General features: G+C 67.9%; 4 protein-coding genes across 10 annotated transcripts; 3 read left to right on the top strand and 1 right to left on the bottom strand.

Moving 5' to 3' along the window:
- Window positions 1-355: 355 nt before the first annotated feature.
- Window positions 356-3,989, bottom strand: LOC129200199 (dehydrogenase/reductase SDR family member 4-like). 4 transcript variants are annotated; one of them, XM_054811504.1, is made up of 9 exons: window positions 3,883-3,989; window positions 3,244-3,407; window positions 1,775-1,952; window positions 1,562-1,663; window positions 1,390-1,460; window positions 1,260-1,311; window positions 854-988; window positions 648-703; window positions 356-548 (listed from the first exon to the last, which is right to left on the bottom strand). In XM_054811504.1, the coding sequence occupies exons 1-9, from the start codon at window positions 3,889-3,891 to the stop codon at window positions 434-436; spliced, it is 882 nt and encodes a 293-aa protein (XP_054667479.1). In that variant the 5' UTR covers window positions 3,892-3,989; the 3' UTR covers window positions 356-433. The 4 variants fall into 4 exon arrangements, with proteins under 4 accessions (XP_054667479.1, XP_054667481.1, XP_054667480.1 ...); XM_054811506.1 differs by lacking the exon at window positions 854-988; XM_054811505.1 differs by lacking the exons at window positions 3,244-3,407; window positions 3,883-3,989 and adding an exon at window positions 2,484-2,619.
- On the top strand, window positions 3,798-6,836 carry RNF212B (ring finger protein 212B). Of its 4 annotated transcripts, XM_054811501.1 has the most exons (11): window positions 3,798-3,989; window positions 4,614-4,670; window positions 4,737-5,001; window positions 5,337-5,385; window positions 5,473-5,501; window positions 5,593-5,639; window positions 5,718-5,760; window positions 5,851-5,902; window positions 5,987-6,035; window positions 6,421-6,457; window positions 6,570-6,836. In XM_054811501.1, the coding sequence occupies exons 1-11, from the start codon at window positions 3,890-3,892 to the stop codon at window positions 6,694-6,696; spliced, it is 855 nt and encodes a 284-aa protein (XP_054667476.1). In that variant the 5' UTR covers window positions 3,798-3,889; the 3' UTR covers window positions 6,697-6,836. The 4 variants fall into 4 exon arrangements, with proteins under 4 accessions (XP_054667476.1, XP_054667475.1, XP_054667478.1 ...); XM_054811500.1 differs by lacking the exon at window positions 6,421-6,457 and having other exon boundaries at window positions 6,570-6,808; XM_054811503.1 differs by lacking the exons at window positions 5,851-5,902; window positions 5,987-6,035; window positions 6,421-6,457.
- A 4-nt stretch (window positions 6,837-6,840) lies between these two features.
- On the top strand, window positions 6,841-8,015 carry PSMB5 (proteasome 20S subunit beta 5). The gene is made up of 3 exons (XM_054811511.1): window positions 6,841-7,068; window positions 7,194-7,500; window positions 7,653-8,015. Exons 1-3 carry the CDS (start codon window positions 6,880-6,882, stop codon window positions 7,943-7,945), a joined length of 789 nt encoding a protein of 262 aa, XP_054667486.1. The 5' UTR covers window positions 6,841-6,879; the 3' UTR covers window positions 7,946-8,015.
- Window positions 8,016-13,192: 5,177 nt separating this feature from the next.
- On the top strand, window positions 13,193-18,334 carry PRMT5 (protein arginine methyltransferase 5; the record flags this gene model as incomplete). The annotated part of the gene is made up of 8 exons (XM_054811513.1): window positions 13,193-13,323; window positions 13,423-13,541; window positions 14,356-14,441; window positions 14,533-14,667; window positions 17,297-17,421; window positions 17,521-17,570; window positions 17,904-18,067; window positions 18,179-18,334. Coding segments are annotated over exons 1-8 (945 nt in total), but the record flags the coding sequence as incomplete, so codon positions are not given.
- Window positions 18,335-18,338: the final 4 nt, after the last annotated feature.

Genomic DNA, 18,338 nt, shown 5'->3' with positions numbered 1-18,338 from the left:
CACACCAAGATGGCCACCCCATCCAAAAATGGCTGCCACGATGGGGGGGGGGGCGCCATGTTGATGCCCCAAGATGGCCGCTACGATGGGGGGCACCATGTTGGCACCCCAAGATGGCCACCCCCCCCAATCAAAGATGGCTGCCTCCAGCGGAGGCCGCCATGTTGGCTCCCCCCTCACCGAGGAGCCCCGGTTCTCAGCACTGGGGTTTATTGCGAGGGGGGGGTGACAACACAAGACTGCCCCGAAACGGACGGAATTCCCCCCAAAAGGTGCCCCGTTCCCCGCCATGGCCCCTATAGGCACCCCTAAACCCATCTATAGGCACCCGCATCCCCTATAGACCCCCCCCAAACCCCCCTATAGGCACTGACGTCCCCTATAGACGCTCTCTGGGCGCCCCTCGCCCCCCCTATCCATCCCCTATAGGTTGCTATAGGCGGGAGGGGGCCCCCCCGGCCACCACCACGGTCTCCCCGACCACGTAGGCGGCGGCGGGGGAGCAGAGGAAGGTCACGACCTCGGCCACGTCCGACGGGGTCCCCAGCCTGGGGGGAGGGGGGGGGGGGAAGGTCACGGGGTCACAGAGGGAAGGGAGGGGCTGGGGGGGGTCAGGCTCCACCCCCCCTCGTAGCCCCGCCCCCTACCTGTCAATCCCCATGGATGACATCACTCGCTCCCGCGTCGCGTCGTCCTCCCACAGCTGCCGGACAAGGGGGGGGGGGTGGGTGGGTGTCGAGGCCACACCCCCTCCAGGCCACGCCCCAACCCCCACACCCCTCCCCCCAGCCCCGCCCACCCCAGACCACGCCCCCTCCCCAGCCCCCGCCCCCCCCGGGTCCCCTCCTCTCACAGCTGCGCTGAAGCGCGTGCGGATGAGTCCCGGCGCGACGCCGTTGACGCGGATGTTGCGTGGGCGGAGCTCGGGGGCCAAGGCCTTCACCAGGCCCAGCAGCGCCGACTTGCTGACGCTGTACGGACCCAGCGCCTGGCCACGCCCACGGACACGGTTAGGACACGCCCACAAAACCCACTCGGGCCACGCCCACCCCCCGGCCACGCCCACAAACCCCCTCGGGCCACGCCCACCCCACTCAGGCCACGCCCACCCCATTGGGAGACAGAGCCACTCGCCTGCACCTAAGCCCCGCCCACACCTAAGCCCCGCCCACACCTAAGCCCCGCCCACTCCCCACCCAAGCCCCGCCCACTCCCCACCCAAGCCCCGCCCACCACGCCCCAAAGCCCCGCCCACTCACCGTGAAGGGCATGTACCCGGCGACCGACGACACCAGGACGATGGCCCCGCCCCTAAGGGGAGGGGACAGTGGGGGTGGGCGTGGCTAACCCAGACCACGCCCACCCCCCCAAAAAGCCCCGCCCACTCACCCCCTCCTCTCCATGTGGGGCACGACCAGCCGCACCAACATGGCGGCCGCCGTCACGTTCACCTGGAAGAGCTGGGGTTGGGGTTGGGGGGGTAAGGGGGCGGGGTTAATGCTGGGCGTGGCCCTGGGCGTGGTCAAAAGGGGGCGGGGTTAAAGGAGGGGGCGTGGCCGACCTTCTCCCAGGCGGCTTCGTCGGCGTCCAGGGTGCTGCCCAGGACGGGGTTGACGGCGGCGTTGGACACCAGGATGTCGATGCCCCCGTAGGTCTCCAGGGCCTGGGGTGGGGGCACAGACCCATAGCGCCGTGTGACCCACGGCCACCCGACCCACATCGACCCATAGCGTCCCCATAACCCCCCCCCCCCCCCATATTGTCATCCCCGCACCTTCTGGACGAGGGCCGTCCGGCTGTGGGGCTGCCCCACGTGGCAGACGACGCCGCTGACCTCCAGCCCCCGGCTCCTCAGCTGCCCCACGGCGGCCGCCACGTGGGGCTCACGGCGAGAGCTCAGCACCACCCGCGCCCCCGCCCCAGCCAGCCCCGCCGCCACCGCCAGCCCGATCCTGGGGGCACGGGGTGGTGGGGGGGGGGGGTCAGGGGGGGCTGGGGGTCACGGAGGTTGGGGGGGCTCAGGGGGCTGATGGGGGGCTATGGGGTGGGGGGGGCTGGGGGGGGCCATAGGGGCATTATGGGGGGGCTATGGGGTACTATGTAGTGGCTATAGGGGGCTATGGGGGGGCTATGGGGCACTATGGGGTGCTATGGGGTGCTGGGGGGGGGCCATAGGGCACTATGGGGGGGTTATGGGGTGCTATGGGGGTGCATGGGGCACTATGAGGGGGCTATGGGGGGGCTATGGGGGTCCACGGGGTGCTATGGGGGGCTATGGGGGGGGCTATGGGGCACTACGGGGTGCTATGGGGTGCTGGGGGGGGGCCATAGGGCACTATGGGGGGGTTATGGGGTGCTATGGGGGTGCATGGGGCACTATGAGGGGGCTATGGGGGGGCTATGGGGCACTATAGGGGGGCTATGGGGCGCTATGGGGGTCTCTGGGGTGCCGTGGGTCATGGGGGTCACTGGGGGTCACTCACCCGTCGGTGGCGGCCGTCACCACGGCCACCTTCCCCGCCAGCGGCCCCCCGGGGCCCGCCGTGCTCGCCATGCGCAGGCCGCTGCCCCCCGCCCGCCCCACGGCGCCCCACATGCGGCCCTGGACACGGACTCTGCCCCCCCCCCGGGGAACCGGGGCTGGAACTGCTGGGAGGGGCTGGGGGGGAACTGGGAGGACTGGGGGGGACTGGAGGGGGGATCAGGGGGGACGGCGGCGATGAGGACGAGATAAAGGAGCGGGGGGGGGGGCTGTGGGGGGCACTGGGGGCTACTGGGAGGGACTGGGAGGGAGTGGAAGGGCACTGGGAGGGAGGGGGGGGCACTGGGGGGGGGACTGGGGGGGCATTGGGGGGGACTGGGACGGGATTGGGAGGGACTGGGGGGGACTGGAAGGGCACTGGGGGGGCACTGGGAGGGACTGGGGGGGACTGGGGGAGCACTGGGAGGGACTGGGGGGGACTGGGGGGGCACTGGGGGGGACTGGGGGGGCACTGGGGGGGGCATTGGGGGGACTGGGAGGGCACTAGTGGAGTACTGGGAAGCACTGGGGGGGTTACTGGGGGGTACTGGGAGGCACTGGGGGTTACTGGGAGGTACTGAGGGGCACTGGGGGGGGGTTACTGGGGGGCACTGGCTGCTCTCGGACCCGGTTCGGGACACCTCGGGTGGGTTCGGGTTCTCTCGGGTGGGCTCGGCCCCTTTCTCGGGTTGGTTCGGCTCCTCTCGGGCGGGCTCGGGTACCTTCGGGCAGGCTCGGGAGCGCTCGGCCTCTCTCGGGTCTTTTCGGCTCCGTCCCGGGCTCGGCTGTGTTCGGCTCCCGACTCGAGCGCGTTCGGCTCCGCCCGGGTCCCGTTCGGCTCCGCTCGGGCCGGCTCGGCGCAGGGGGGGGGGGGGTGTCCCGGGAGCTGGGGGGGGGGGGGGGGCACCCCATAGGACCCCCCCTGTGCCCCCAGAGCCCCCCCAAATCCCCTGCAGGGCCCCTCCATCGCACCCTATGCCCCCCCCCCCCTCCGTGGGGTCCCCTATATCCCCCCATATACCTCCCATATCCCCCCATGACCCCCTATAGCCCCCCCCCATACCTCCCGCTTATTCAATGGTGGCTCCGCCCCCTCCCCGCCCCTTCCAGCGATCGCTCCGCCCCCTCAGGCTTCCCCCTCTTTTCACAGTGGCTCCGCCCCTTCACTGCTGGCTCCGCCCCCTCGTCCTTCCCGCCCTTTCCAACGGCCGCCCTGGCTCCGCCCCCCCCAGCTCCCCTCAGGTTTCCCGCCCTTTCCAACGGCCGCTCCTCCGTCTCCTCACAGCTCTGAGGCGCGAAGGGAGAAGGGGGCGGGGGGGGGTGCGTGGAGGAGCACCTCGTCCTCCTCGCCCTTTTCTCACCTCCAGCATGGACTGGTTCCACTGCAACCGCTGCTTCCGCCAAGAGGGAGCCAGCTTCGCCGTCACCAGCTGCGGCCACGTCCTCTGTGCGACGTGTGGGGCCGCGGGTAGGAGCCCCTTCCGCCTTACACAGAATGGAGGGACACCCCCTCCTTTCCTCCCCCTCCCACCTCCTTTTTCCCCTCACAAACGCCCTTTATCCCCCCATAACTGCCCTTTTTCTCCTCACAAATGCCCTTTTTCTCCTCACAAACGCCCTTTTCCCCCTCACAAACGCCCTTTTTCTCCTCACACACCCTTTCCCCCTTCACAAACGCCCTTTATCCCCCCATAACTGCCCTTTTTCTCCTCACAAACGCCCTTTTTCTCCTCACACACCCTTTCCCCCTTCACAAACGCCCTTTATCCCCCCATAACTGCCCTTTTTCTCCTCACAAACGCCCTTTTTCCCCTCACAAATGCCCTTTCCCCCCCATAACTGCCCTTTTTTCCCTCACAAATGCCCCTTATCCCCCTACAAACACTTTTCCCCCCTACAAACGCTGTTTCTCCCATCACAAACACCCTTTATCCTCTCACAAACACCCTTTATTCCCCCCACAACCTGCCTTTATGTCCCACAAACACCCTTTTTCCCTCACAAACACCCTTTTTCCCTCACAAACACCCTTTTTCCCTCACAAACACCCTTTTTCCCTCACAAACGCTCTTTTTCTGCCCCTCTCGTGCAGCTCCCTGCCCGGTCTGCGCCGCCGACTGCCGCTACCTCCCCATCTCCGACCAGGCGAGTTCTGCCCCCCACCCCCCCCACCCCCCCTTTGACCTTCCTCATCCTCCTCCTCCCTTCCCCGCAGATGCGCCCGCAGGAGAAAATCTTCTTCAAGAGCCCAGCCGACATCGCCCTCAAGCGCTTGACCCACATCTCCCAGGCGAGGAGGAGGAGGACGAGGAGGATGAAGAAGGGCGGCCTGCCCCACGCCAGCCTCACGCCTCCTCCCCACAGGTCTGGCGATTCCAGCGTGCCCAAACTGACATGCTGTTGGCTTCCCACAAGGAAAAAACCCGCCGTGCCAGGGCGGCGCTGGAGGAAACCCGCCATGTCCTGGAGAGTCGAAACAGGTGAGGCGCCCATCTTGGGGGGGGGTGGTGTCCCTGGGGCCGCCATCTTGGTGAAGGGGCTGTCCCCTCATGGTGGCCGCCATCTTGGAAGGGTCCCCCCCTCGTGGTGGCCGCCATCTTGGAAGGGTGTCCCCCCTTGTGGTGGCTGCCATCTTGGAAGGGTGTCCCCCCTTGTGGTGGCCGCCATCTTGGGAGGGTCTTGTGGTGGCCATCTTGGTGAGGTCCATGCTGCAGCCCCATAACGCCTGTTAATGTGTGCGGGTGTGTTCCCCCCCGTGCCGCCATCTTGGGAGGGTCAGCCCCACATCACTCCCCCCCCCCATACACACACACAGGGAGCTGGAAGCGCTGCGGAGGGAGAACGGGGAGCTGCGCCGCGCTCAGGTGACACACTCCCCCCTCCTCATTCCCCCCCCCCCATATTTTACCCCCCCCCTCCCCACACTGACACCCTCTTTTCTCCCCACGCAGCTCTCACCCGGCTGGCGAGGGGGCAGCAGGTGAGACACCCCCCCCCCCATACCTTGTGTGGGTTTTTTTTGGGGGGGGGGGGTGGTGTTTGCGCTGAGACCCCTGTATTTCTCCACGCAGGAGCAGCACACCCCGGCCGGTCGGTGTCACATCCCCGGCGCAGACAGGTAGGCGCCCCCCGCCCTAAAATTTGGGGGTCCCCGTGCCTCTTCCTGCCCCCCCTCAACCAGCTCCTTCCCTTCCAGTCACCCCCCAGCCCCGCCGGCAGCTGAGCAGCCAAGTGGTGAGGTAATGGGGGCTCCGTTTATTGCTGGGACGACCCCAAAATCCCTGGGGCTCATCCCAAAATGCTCACGGACACCCCCCCACCCCTCGCAGCCGCTCGGCCCCGCTGGAGCCCCCCCTTTCCCACGGCACCCCCGTATGGCAGGTAACAGCCGCCATGTTGGGTGTGGCACCCCCCCCCCCCAAAAAGGGGCGGTTACCCAGCATATTTGCACCCCCCCACACACAGGTGGGCAGCGCCCGTAGGGGATGGGTGACCCCCCAACCCTCCAGCGTGGGTGAGCGACCCCAAAACTGGCTGGTTTTCACCTAAATCCTGGCTTGCCCCCCCCCCCCTTTGTGTCACAAGCCCCGCCCCTCGCCCCGCCCCTTCACCCCCCCACAAACCCCTGCTCTTCCTCTGCCCCAAACCCCGCCCCTTTTCTGCTCAGCCCCGCCCCTTTCCCTTAGCCCCGCCCCTTCCCCTTAGCCCCACGCCGTCTCCCAAGCCACGCCCCCTCGTCACCCAAGCCACGCCCCCACCCCGTGCCCTGGTCTTCCTCTGCCCAAATCCCGCCCCTTCCTACTCAGCCCCGCCCCTTTCTCCATAACCCCGCCCACAGCCCGCCCCCTTGGTCACGCCCCTTCCCCTAACCCCGCCCCTAACCCCGCCCCCCTCCGCAGCCCCGTCTCCTGCCTCCGCCCACGGGCTGACCCACAGGTGAGCGTGGCGGGGGGGGTGTGTGGGGGGGTGTCGTGTTCCCCCCCCCCCCTCTCTGTGGGTCCCTTTGCGGGGGATCCCCGCACCCACCGTCCCCCCCTGTTCGCCCCAGGGCCGCCCCCCCGGCGCCTCGCAGCCCGCTGTGGGTGCCCTGGGCCAGCCCGCCGCTGCCCGCCGCCATTTTCCCCGCGGAGACCCCTTCTCCTTACCCCTCCCTGCGCCCGCCCCCGCGCGGCTGACGTATACCGGAAGAAAGAAGCCTGCGGCATCCTTTTGCCGCCTCATGCCCTCAACAGACATGGCGCCACGCGTCGCCCGGCAACCCGCCGCCCGCCTGCGGGCGTTGCCTAGCAACGCGCTCACCGCGCATGCGCCTCCCCGCCCTTCCGCCGCCATTTTAGAGGCGCAGCCGCCTTTCCAAGATGGCGCTGGCCAGCGTCCTCCGCTCCTCCGAGCTCCCGGCCCTTCCTTCCCCTTTCCCTCCGCTCGCCGCTCCCCGCGATGGCTCCGGCTTCCCGCAGGGTTTCGCTACCCCTGCCTGGGGCGTCCAGAGCTCCCTCCCCGGGCCTGGTTTGCATCTGCTGCACGGTACCACCACGCTGGCCTTTAAGGTGGGTGAATCTGTGTGGTGCCACCCTCGCGTTTTTCCATCCCCCCCCCCCCCCCCCCCCCTTTTATTTCTCCCTTTTCTTTTCTAAAAAAAAAAAATTTTTTTTTTTTTTTTTTTCCTTTTCAGTTCGACCACGGCGTGATCGTGGCGGTGGATTCGCGAGCCACGGCGGGTTCCTACATCAGTTCGCAGACGGTGCGTAAAGTCATCGAGATCAACCCTTACCTTTTGGGCACCATGGCGGGGGGAGCGGCCGACTGCAGCTTCTGGGAGCGGCTCCTGGCCCGGCAGTGTCGCGTCTACGAGCTGAGGAACAAAGAACCCATTTCGGTAGCCGCCGCTTCCAAATTGCTAGCCAACATGGTCTACCAGTACAAAGGCATGGGGCTCAGCATGGGCACCATGATCTGCGGATGGGACAAGAGGGGGCCAGGTGAGATTTGGGGGGGGGGGGTGTGGGGGGTGTTTGGTGGCCACCGTGAGGTTTTGGTGGCCACCTGGGGGTTGTTGGCCACCGCGGGGTCAGTGGCCGTGCTGTGAAGTTGGTAGCCGCGGTTCAATTTCTCCATCTTACCCCCCCCACAGGTCTGTACTACGTGGACAACGAGGGGACGCGCGTGCCGGGCCGCGCCTTCGCGGTAGGGTCGGGTTCGACGTACGCTTACGGGGTGTTAGATCGCGGTTACCAGGCGGGGCTGGAGGTGGAAGCCGCCTGCGACTTGGCGCGACGCGCCATCTACCAAGCGGCCCGTCGCGACGCTTATTCGGGGGGTCGGGTCACCGTTTATCACATCGGGGAGAACGGTTGGCGACGCATTTCCACCGATAACATGGCCGAACTTCAGGAACGATACGCCGGAGAGGAGGGGAACGCCTGAGCGGGGGGGGTGTGTGTGTGTGTGTGTGTGTGGGGGAATACAACGCAAAAAATCGTGGTTTTGGTGAAAATCCTCTGAGTTGAGTGGTGGTTTTTGGCGCCGTCGGTAGGCTCCAGAGTGAACGGGAGCGGCGCATGCGCAGAGCGCCGCGGGAGGGTGGAGGCATCTGCGCACGCGCCGGCCCCCCCCCCCCGGTGGATCCCCCACTGCGCATGTTCCGCTTAGGGGCGGGAACTTTGCTCCCACTCCGCTCGCCTATTGGACGCCTGCCCCAGCCTCGCCGCGTTCCTATTGGGGGGCGCTCGGGAGTGGGCGGGGCTCGGCGGGGCGCGCGGCGGCAGCAGCCGCATACGGGCGCGGCGGGAACGATCGTGAGGGGATACGGGGGGGGGGGAGGCGGATTTTGGGGTGAGGGAGCGGGATTGGGGGGGGAGAATAAGGGTTTGGGGGGAAGCTGCGGGGGGGGGGGCGGGACGACGAGTTTTGGGGTGAGGGAGGGGGTTTTTGGGGGAGTCGTGAGGGGTGGGACAGGCCGGGGGGGGGGCGGGTTTTTTGAGGGGAGAACAAGGGGTTTGGGGGCTGTTGTGAGGGGAGGGGCAGGTTTTGGGGGGGGGGAGCAGGTTTTTGGGGGGAGAACAAAGTTTTTGGGGGGCAGTTGTGAGGGGGGATAGGCTGTAGAGGGGAACCTGAGGGGGGGGGGAACAGTTTTTGGGGTGCGGCAGTGGGTTTTTGGGGTGAAAACAAGGTTTTGGGGGGGGAGTTGTGGGGGGGACAGGCCTTTGGCGTGCTATGGGGGTGAAGAGGGACAGCTTTTGGGGTGGGGGAGCAGGTTTTGGGGGGAGAACAAGGTTTGGGGGGGGACTTGTGGGGGGGTGAGGGGGGGATAAGTTTTTGGGGTGAGGGAGAGGGTTTTGGAGGGGGGTAACGGGGGGGGGGGGGGCAGCTGCGTGTTCCCCCCCAACCACAGGGGTGGCCGCCATGGCGCTGGGCGTGGGGCCGCCGGGCACCGACCTCCTTCCCGTGGGTGAGTCCAGCGCTAACGAGGAGCCCGGGGCGGGGGTGTGTGTGTGTTTGTTAATTAAGATACTAATTAGCTTCCCCCACACACACACACAGAGGAGGAGCCCCCCCTGCCCCTCAGCACCGTCACCCCCGAGGAGCTTCGCGCCCACCCCGGCCTGGCCCGGCTGCTGCGGGGGCTGAGCTGCGCCCTGGGGCCCGACGGGCTGAGCGCCCCCCTGGAGAGGGACCTGCGGCAGGTTTGGGGGGGGGGGACGCACGGGGGTTCAGAGATTTTGGGGGGGGGGTGGACACGCTCCAGGTGATGTTTTTGGGGTTTTTTTGGGGGGGTTTCTCACAGGCGGAGGCGGCGCTGGCCCTGCGGCGCCGGACCTGGCTGCGCTGGGAGACCCTTTGGCGGGGGGTGCAGGAGCTGCGGAGGGACCCCCGGGACCTGGAGCCCCCTGTAAGTCTGCGCAGGGGGCTCCCCCCCCCAAAAAAATTCGGGGGCACCCCAAAGCCTGCCGGGACACGTGTAAAATCCCCCCCGCAACCCCCCGTTTAGGTGCTGCAGGCGCTGGAACGCGCCTTGGCCTTGGCCGAGCTGCGCCGCGGCCCCTCCGCCTTCGCCCCGCTGCTGCCCCCCGCCCAGGTGAGCACCCCAAACCCCCCCCGCACCCCAAAAATACCCCCCCGACATTCCTCACGCACACACCCCCCCCCCCTTTCTTCTTTTCCCAGGATCCCTCCCCGCTCCGCGCCCGCCTGCTGCTGGAGCTGGAACGCCGCTTGGCCGAAAAAACGGGGGAATTGAGCGATTATCACGGGGGGGGGGGCTCCCCCCGCCCCCCCAAATTCCCCCGCGCCCCCCGAAGAGCTGGCGGTAGCGTTAAGCGCCCAACGGCGACGCTTGGAACGAGCGCGACGCCAGCGCCGTGACCTCATCCGGCTGCTGGGGCGGCAGCGCCGGGCGTACGCCGAGGTACTGGGGAGGGGCGGGGGGGGGGTGTCAGGATTTGGGGGGGGGGGTTTGTTGTTGGGGTGACCCCCCCCCCACCCCGCGTGACACCCCCCCACCTCCCCCCCCCCAGGTTTTGGGGCGCTGCGGGGAGGTTTTGGGGCGCCTGGCAGGGCAGAGCTGTGCCGGGGCGCAGGCGGAGCTGGACGGGCGTCGGGCAGAGTACCTGGAGGTCAAAGGGGCCGCCATGCTGCTCAAGATCCGGTGACGAGCCCCGCGCTAATTAACCCCCTCGTTAGCACCCCGCGTTAATTACCTCCTTACCCTGCCCCCCTCGTCACCCCCTTCCCCTCCTTCCGTCCCCCCATTGCCCCCCTCCCCTAGTTGGCTCCCTCGTTAGTTCCCCCCCTCCTTACTCTCCCCCTCGTTAACTCCCTCGTTACCTCCCTCTTCCACTAATTCCCTCGTCAACCCATCCCCTCCTGAACCCCCCTCCTCGTTATTCGCCTGCTCATTAATCTCCTCGTTAGTCCTCTCCTCTTTACTCCCCCTCCTTAATTCCTTCGTTAGTCCCCCCTCATTAGTCTTCCCCTCTCGTCACCCCCCTCATTAACTCCCTGTCATTAATTCCCTCGTTAACCCACCCCTCTTAATTCCCTCGTTAACCCATTCCTCATTAATTTCTCCTTAACCCACCCCCTCGTTAACCCATTCCTCATTAATTTCTCCTTAACCCACTCCTCTTAATTCCCTCGTTAACCCATTCCTCATTAATTCCCTCGTTAACCCACCCCCCCTTAATTCTCTCATTAACCCATCCCTGCGTTAGCCTCCCTCCTTAATTCCTTCATTACCCCCCCACTAATCACCCCCTCGTTAATTCCCTCGTTACCCCCCGCCCTCATTACCTCCCCCTCATTAATTCCCTCGTTAGTCCCCCCCCATCACCTCCCCTTCCCCACAAACTCATTAACGAAAAAGGGGGGGGGTGGGGTTAGTTACCCAGGGGAATTAATTCCCCCTCGCTCACCCCACCCCCTCATTAACCGCTCGTTAACCCTCGTTACCGCAGGCTGGAGGAGCTGGGGGTGCTGCTGGACACCTACCCCCCCCACAAGGTGGACGCCCACCGCCGCATAAGGTCCGCCCCCTTCCCCTTAGCCCCGCCCCCCCTTAGCCCCGCCCCCTTCGCTGACCCCACCCCCTTTTTGTCCTTTTTTGGCGCGGCAGGGCGGGGCTGGAGGCGGAGTCGGAGCGAGCGGCAGCCCAGGCCTCGGGGTTGCGGGCGGCTCTGGCAGCTTTCGGGGAGCTGGGCCCCGAATTCGGGGCGCTGGCCGGGGAGTACGGGCGGCTGCGGGAGAGGCTGGGCCATCGGCGCTGGGCCCTGCGCCAGCTGCGCCCGCATCAGCCCTGACGTCACGGCGGCCTGGCAGTAAACACACCCTGCGCTGGCACACGCGCTCCTGGCTCCGTGCACTTCCTTGGCGGGACGGGGGGTGATTGGCAGGCAGCGCGGTGTGGGGATTGGCCTGCTGGGTGGGGGGGGGTGGGGCCTTGGGGTGAGTGACAGGCAGCGCAGTGTGGGGATTGGCCTGCTGGGTGGGGGGGTGGGGCCTTGGGGTGAGTGACAGACAGCATGGTGGGGGGATTGGCCTGCTGGGTGGTGGGGTGGGGCCTTGGGGTGAGTGACAGGCAGTGCAGTGTGGGGATTGGCCTGCTGGGTGGGGGGGGTGGGGCCTTGGGGTGAGTGACAGGCAGCGCAGTGTGGGGATGGGGTGGGGCCTTGGGGGGTGATTGGCAGGCAGTGCACTGTGGGGATTGGCCTGCTGGGTGGGGGGGGTGGGGCCTTGGGGTGAGTGACAGGCAGCGCGGTGTGGGGATTGGCCTGCTGGGTGGGGGGGGTGGGGCCTTGGGGTGAGTGACAGCAGCGCAGTGTGGGGATTGGCCTGCTGGGTGGGGGGGTGGGGCCTTGGGGTGAGTGACAGACAGCATGGTGGGGGGATTGGCCTGCTGGGTGGGGGGGTGGGGCCTTGGGGTGAGTGACAGGCAGCATGGTGGGGGGATTGGCCTGCTGGGTGGTGGGGTGGGGCCTTGGGGTGAGTGACAGGCAGCGCGGTGTGGGGATTGGCCTGGTGGGTGGTGGGGGTGGGGCCTTGGGGTGAGTGACAGCAGCGCAGTGTGGGGATTGGCCTGCTGGGTGGGGGGGTGGGGCCTTGGGGGTGAGTGACAGCAGCGCAGTGTGGGGATTGGCCTGCTGGGTGGGGGGGTGGGGCCTTGGGGTGAGTGACAGGCAGCGCAGTGTGGGGATGGGGTGGGGCCTTGGGGGGTGATTGGCAGGCAGTGCACTGTGGGGATTGGCCTGCTGGGTGGTGGGGGTGGGGCCTTGGGGGGGTGATTGGCAGTCAGTGCACTGTGGGGATTGGCCTGCTGGGTGGTGGGGGTGGGGCCTTGGGGGGGTGATTGACAGGCAGTGCAGTGTGGGGATTGGCCTGCTGGGTGGGGGGGTGGGGCCTTGGGGTGAGTGACAGGCAGCGCAGTGTGGGGATTGGCCTGCTGGGTGGGGGGGGTGGGGCCTTGGGGTGAGTGACAGGCAGCGCAGTGTGGGGATTGGCCTGGTGGGTGGTGGGGGTGGGGCCTTGGGGTGAGTGACAGCAGCGCAGTGTGGGGATTGGCCTGCTGGGTGGGGGGGTGGGGCCTTGGGGTGAGTGACAGGCAGCGCGGTGTGGGGATTGGCCTGGTGGGTGGGGGGGTGGGGCCTTGGGGTGAGTGACAGGCAGCGCAGTGTGGGGATGGGGTGGGGCCTTGGGGGGTGATTGGCAGGCAGTGCACTGTGGGGATTGGCCTGCTGGGTGGTGGGGGTGGGGCCTTGGGGGGGTGATTGGCAGTCAGTGCACTGTGGGGATTGGCCTGCTGGGTGGTGGGGGTGGGGCCTTGGGGGGGTGATTGGCAGTCAGTGCACTGTGGGGATTGGCCTGCTGGGTGGCAGGGGAGGAGCCCTGCGGGGGTGATTGAGAGGCGGCGCGATGCGTGGATAGGCGGGCAGTGCCGTGGGGGGCGGGACCAGCCGGGTGGTGTTGCGGGTGGGCGGAGCCAAGCGGGACTGACAAGCGCCGCGGCTCGCTGATAGGCGCGGTACGCTCTGTGGGCGGAGCCCTGCGTGCGCGGGACGACTGCCAATCCTCGCGGCGGCGCGCTTCGTCTCTTCCTATTGGCCACCGGCGGAGAGTCTGCGAAACGATTGGCCGAAAAGCGGCGCGGGTGGGCGGGGCGAAAACCCGGTGGTCCTTTACCCTGCATCCCTTGCGGCAGTGATGGCGGCGGCGGGGCCGGGGGTGGCGGGTGCCGCTCGGGTCTCCAGCGGCCGCGACCTCAGCTGCGTCCCGGAGGTGGCGGGGGCGCTGGGGGCCGTGGCCCGGCAGGGGTGAGGCTCCGGGGGGAAGGGCCGGGAGGGGTTCCCGGGGGGTTTCCCCGCTCTCTCTCTCTCAACCGGTTGGGGTTCCCCCCCCCCCCCCCCCCCCAGGTTCGATTTCCTCTGCCTGCCGCTCTTCCACCCCCGGCACCGGCGGGAGTTCGGCCTGGAACCCGCGCGGGATCGGCCCGGGCCTCAGACGCGATCGGATCTTCTGCTTTCGGGACGCGGTGAGGCCGCGGAATGTCCGCCATGAGGGGACGGGGGGCCCCGGGACCCCCTGTAGCGCCCCTGGGACACCCTGCGGCCCCCCCAAGGGGCCCGGGATTCCCCGAAACCCCCCTATGGCACCCTGGGGACCCCCCCAAAGGGCCCCATGGCACCCTGGGACCCCCCTAAACGGTCCTGGGCACCCTGGGACCCCCCTATGGCACCCTGGGATCCCCTATGGCACCCTGGGACCCCCCAAAAGGGCCCTGGGGTCCTCTGGGACCCCCCCATGGCACCCTGGGACCCCCCAAAAGGGCCCTTGGGGGCCCCCAGGACACCCTATAGCACCTGAGCACCCCCTGTAAAGGCTTATGGGGCACCCTGGCACCCCCCTATAGTACCCTGGGACTCCCTATAGCACCCCAGGACCCCCCCCCCCCAAGGCCCCTGGGGTCCCCTGGGACCCCTTATAGCACCCCCGGGATGCCCCTCTGCCACCCTGGGGTCCCCTGTAGCGCTCTGGGACCCTCTTAAAGGTCTTTGGAACCCCCCGTAGCACCCTGGGACCCCTCCCAAAAGGGGCTATAGGGCACCTTGGGGCTCCCCCCAGCACCCGGGGGGCACCCTGAAGGGCTGTGAGGCACCTTTGGGTGCCCTATAACACCATAGGGTCCCCCAAAGGGATGTGGAGCACCTTGAGATCCCCCTATAGCACCCTGGGGACCCCCCCAGAGGGGTTTGAGGTACCCTGGGGACCCCCCAGAGAGGTTTGGGGCACCCTGGGACCCCCCCCAGTGCTGTGGGGCCCCCCCTAATGCCACCGGGCCCCCCCAGACTGGAACACCCTGATCGTGGGGAAACTCTCGCCCTGGATCCGCCCCGACTCCCCCCTGGAGCACGTCCGCAGGAACTCGGAGGCTGTGAGTTTGGGGGGTCCGGGGGGGGTTTTGGGGGGTCCGGGGGGGGGTTTGGGGACCCCCCCTTAACCCCCCCCCGCCCCCCCTCCCTCAGGCCATGCTGCAGGAGCTGAATTTTGGGGCGTACCTGGGGCTCCCCGCTTTCCTGCTGCCCCTCACCCAGGCCGAGAACCCCAACCTGGCGCGGGTGCTCTGCGCACACCTCCACACCGGCCACCACAGCGCCATGGTGGGGGCACTGGGAGGCACTGGGAGGGGGAATTGGGGGCACTGGGAGGCCCCAGGGGATTACTGGGGGGCACTGGGAAGCCGTGAAAGGCCCCAGGGGGTTACTGGGAGGCACTGGGGAACCCTGGGGCCTTACTGGGAGGCACTGGGGCTTACTGGGAGGTCGCAGGGGAGCCCTGGGGGCTTACTGGGAGGCAATGGGGAACCCTGGAGGCTTACTGGGGGTTACTGGGAGGTCTTAGGGGGGTTACTGGGAGGCACTGGGGAACCCTGGAGCCTTACTGGGAGGCACTGGGAGGTCGCAGGGGAGCCCTGGGGGCTTACTGGGAGGAGTAGGGAGCCCTGGGGGCTTACTGGGAGGCACTGGGGAACCCTGGGGCCTTACTGGGAGGCACTGGGAGTTACTGGGAGGTCGCAGGGGAACCCTGGGGCCTTACTGGGAGGAGTAGGGAGCCCTGGGGGCTTACTGGGAGGCAATGGGGAACCCTGGAGGCTTACTGGGGGTTACTGGGAGGTCTCGGGGGGGTTACTGGGAGGCACTGGGGAACCCTGGGGCCTTACTGGGAGGCACTGGGAGTTACTGGGAGGTCGCAGGGGAACCCTGGGGCCTTACTGGGAGGCACTGGGGCTTACTGGGAGGTCGCAGGGGAACCCTGGGGGCTTACTGGGAGGCACTGGGGCTTACTGGGAGGTCGCAGGGGAACCCTGGGGCCTTACTGGGAGGCACTGGGGGTTACTGGGAGGTCACAGGGGAACCCTGGGGGGTTACTGGGAGGCACTGGGGAACCCTGGGGCCTTACTGGGAGGCACTGGGGCTTACTGGGAGGTCGCAGGGGAACCCTGGGGGCTTACTGGGAGGCACTGGGGCTTACTGGGAGGTCGCAGGGGAGCCCTGGGGCCTTACTGGGAGGCACTGGGGGTTACTGGGAGGTCACAGGGGAACCCTGGGGGGTTACTGGGAGGCAATGGGGAACCCTGGAGGCTTACTGGGGGTTACTGGGAGGCACTGGGGAACCCTGGGGCCTTACTGGGAGGCACTGGGGCTTACTGGGAGGTCGCAGGGGAACCCTGGGGCCTTACTGGGAGGCACTGGGGGTTACTGGGAGGTCGCAGGGGAACCCTGGGGGGTTACTGGGAGGCACTGGGGAACCCTGGAGGCTTACTGGGGGTTCCTGGGAGGTCTCAGGGGGGTTACTGGGAGGCACTGGGGAACCCTGGAGCCTTACTGGGAGGCACTGGGAGGTCGCAGGGGAGCCCTGGGGGCTTACTGGGAGGAGTAGGGAGCCCTGGGGGCTTACTGGGAGGCACTGGGGAACCCTGGGGCCTTACTGGGAGGCACTGGGAGTTACTGGGAGGTCGCAGGGGAACCCTGGGGCCTTACTGGGAGGAGTAGGGAGCCCTGGGGGCTTACTGGGAGGCAATGGGGAACCCTGGAGGCTTACTGGGGGTTACTGGGAGGTCTCGGGGGGGTTACTGGGAGGCACTGGGGAACCCTGGGGCCTTACTGGGAGGCACTGGGAGTTACTGGGAGGTCGCAGGGGAACCCTGGGGCCTTACTGGGAGGCACTGGGGCTTACTGGGAGGTCGCAGGGGAACCCTGGGGGCTTACTGGGAGGCACTGGGGCTTACTGGGAGGTCGCAGGGGAACCCTGGGGGGTTACTGGGAGGCAATGGGGAACCCTGGAGGCTTACTGGGGGTTACTGGGAGGTCTCGGGGGGGTTACTGGGAGGCACTGGGGAACCCTGGAGCCTTACTGGGAGGCACTGGGAGGTCGCAGGGGAGCCCTGGGGGCTTACTGGGAGGAGTAGGGAGCCCTGGGGGCTTACTGGGAGGCACTGGGGAACCCTGGGGCCTTACTGGGAGGCACTGGGAGTTACTGGGAGGTCGCAGGGGAACCCTGGGGCCTTACTGGGAGGAGTAGGGAGCCCTGGGGGCTTACTGGGAGGTACTGGGGAACCCTGGAGGCTTACTGGGGGTTACTGGGAGGTCTCAGGGGGGTTACTGGGAGGCACTGGGGAACCCTGGGGCCTTACTGGGAGGCACTGGGAGTTACTGGGAGGTCGCAGGGGAACCCTGGGGCCTTACTGGGAGGCACTGGGGCTTACTGGGAGGTCACAGGGGAACCCTGGGGGGTTACTGGGAGGCAATGGGGAACCCTGGAGGCTTACTGGGGGTTACTGGGAGGCACTGGGGAGCCCTGGGGCCTTACTGGGAGGCACTGGGAGTTACTGGGAGGTCGCAGGGGAACCCTGGGGCCTTACTGGGAGGCACTGGGGCTTACTGGGAGGTCGCAGGGGAACCCTGGGGCCTTACTGGGAGGCACTGGGGCTTACTGGGAGGTCGCAGGGGAACCCTGGGGCCTTACTGGGAGGCACTGGGGGTTACTGGGGGGTCACAGGGGAACCCTGGGGGGTTACTGGGAGGCACTGGGGAACCCTGGGGCCTTACTGGGAGGCACTGGGGGTTACTGGGAGGCACTGGGGAACCCTGGGGCCTTACTGGGAGGCACTGGGGGTTACTGGGAGGCACTGGGGAACCCTGGGGCCTTACTGGGAGGCACCGGGGGACCCCACGCGGTCACTGGTGGCTCACTGGGACGCACTGGGGGGTCACCGGTGGTGCTGGGCAGTTCTGGGTGCGGGTTCCCCTCCTGGCGCCCGAGGACGTGCGGGATGACCTCATCGGGAACGAGGCGGGGCCGGAGGCGGGGCCTGAGGGGGCGGCGGCGGCACCCGAGGAGAAGACCTGGCTGTGGTGAGGACGCGGGGGAGGTTTTGGGGCGGATTCGGGGGGTTTTTGGGGGGGTTTTGGGGTGACCCCGGTGTGGTGTGCGTCTCCCCCCCCCCCCCGCAGGTGGCACAACTTCCGCACGCTCTGCGACTACAACAAGCGAGTGGGCGTGGGTGAGGGGGCGGGGCCTCCGGGCCCGAGGGGGCGGGGCCTCGGAGGGTGTGGCCGTGGGGGCGGGGCCAGGGGCCGGCAGAGCCAATGGCAGGGCGTGAGCGGAGGGTGGGTGGGAGGGGTTGTGCCCTGAGGGGGTGGAGCTAGAGCCTCATTGGTGCGCGGCGGAGTGGGCGTGGCTCTGGGGGGGTGTGGGCGGAGCTACAACCCAAGGGGGCGGAGCCTGGGCTTTGTGGGTGGGGCTGTGGGGGCAGGGGGTGTGGCCAAGCCCCGCAGGGGGTGGAGCCAGCCGCTGAGCCCGCCCCCCACCCCCCCACCCCCCCCTTTCCCGGCAGCCCTGGAGGTGGGGGCGGACCTGCCGTCGGGGGCGGCCATCGACCGGTGGCTGGGGGAGCCGGTGAAGGCGGCCATCCTCCCCACCAGCATCTTCCTCACCAACAAGAAAGGTTTCCCCGTCCTCTCCCGCCTCCACCAGCGCCTCGTCTTTCGCCTCCTCAAGGTACCGGGGGGTGCGGAGTCGGGGGGGGGGGGGGTGGTGGTGTCCCCCGGGTGAGTTCTGGGGTGGCTGAGGCCCTGCTGCCCTGCCCCTCCCCTCCCCTCCCTCCCCCAGCTGGAGGTGCAGGTGGTGGTGTCGGGGGCCCCCCGGCACGGGGGGAAGCCGCTGGGTTCCTACCTGCAGTACCTGGAGCACCTGGGGCAGCACCGGCCCCCCCCGTCCGCCTACGAGCTCTTCGCCCGGGGCTACGAGGATTACCTGCAGTCGCCGCTGC

This window comes from Grus americana, assembly GCF_028858705.1.
Source record: "Grus americana isolate bGruAme1 chromosome 37 unlocalized genomic scaffold, bGruAme1.mat SUPER_37_unloc_1, whole genome shotgun sequence".
NCBI lineage: Eukaryota > Metazoa > Chordata > Aves > Gruiformes > Gruidae > Grus > Grus americana.
This window is presented reverse-complemented; position numbering and strand designations above follow the sequence as displayed.

Bases quoted from the DNA above. Each gene is read 5' to 3' on its own strand.
- RNF212B (XM_054811500.1), top strand. From the start codon at position 3,890: ATGGACTGGTTCCACTGCAACCGCTGCTTCCGCCAAGAGGGAGCCAGC. The intron at 5,002-5,336 runs GTGAGGCGCCCA...ACACACACACAG, and splicing joins GTCCTGGAGAGTCGAAACAG to GGAGCTGGAAGCGCTGCGGA. The intron at 5,761-5,850 runs GTAATGGGGGCT...CACCCCTCGCAG, and splicing joins CTGAGCAGCCAAGTGGTGAG to CCGCTCGGCCCCGCTGGAGC.
- PSMB5 (XM_054811511.1), top strand. From the start codon at position 6,880: ATGGCGCTGGCCAGCGTCCTCCGCTCCTCCGAGCTCCCGGCCCTTCCT. The intron at 7,069-7,193 runs GTGGGTGAATCT...TTTCCTTTTCAG, and splicing joins CCACCACGCTGGCCTTTAAG to TTCGACCACGGCGTGATCGT. The intron at 7,501-7,652 runs GTGAGATTTGGG...CCCCCCCCACAG, and splicing joins ATGGGACAAGAGGGGGCCAG to GTCTGTACTACGTGGACAAC.
- LOC129200199 (XM_054811504.1), bottom strand. The intron at 1,461-1,561 runs GTCGGCCACGCC...CCCCAACCCCAG, and splicing joins ACGAAGCCGCCTGGGAGAAG to CTCTTCCAGGTGAACGTGAC. The intron at 704-853 runs GTGAGAGGAGGG...CTTGTCCGGCAG, and splicing joins GCACGCGCTTCAGCGCAGCT to CTGTGGGAGGACGACGCGAC.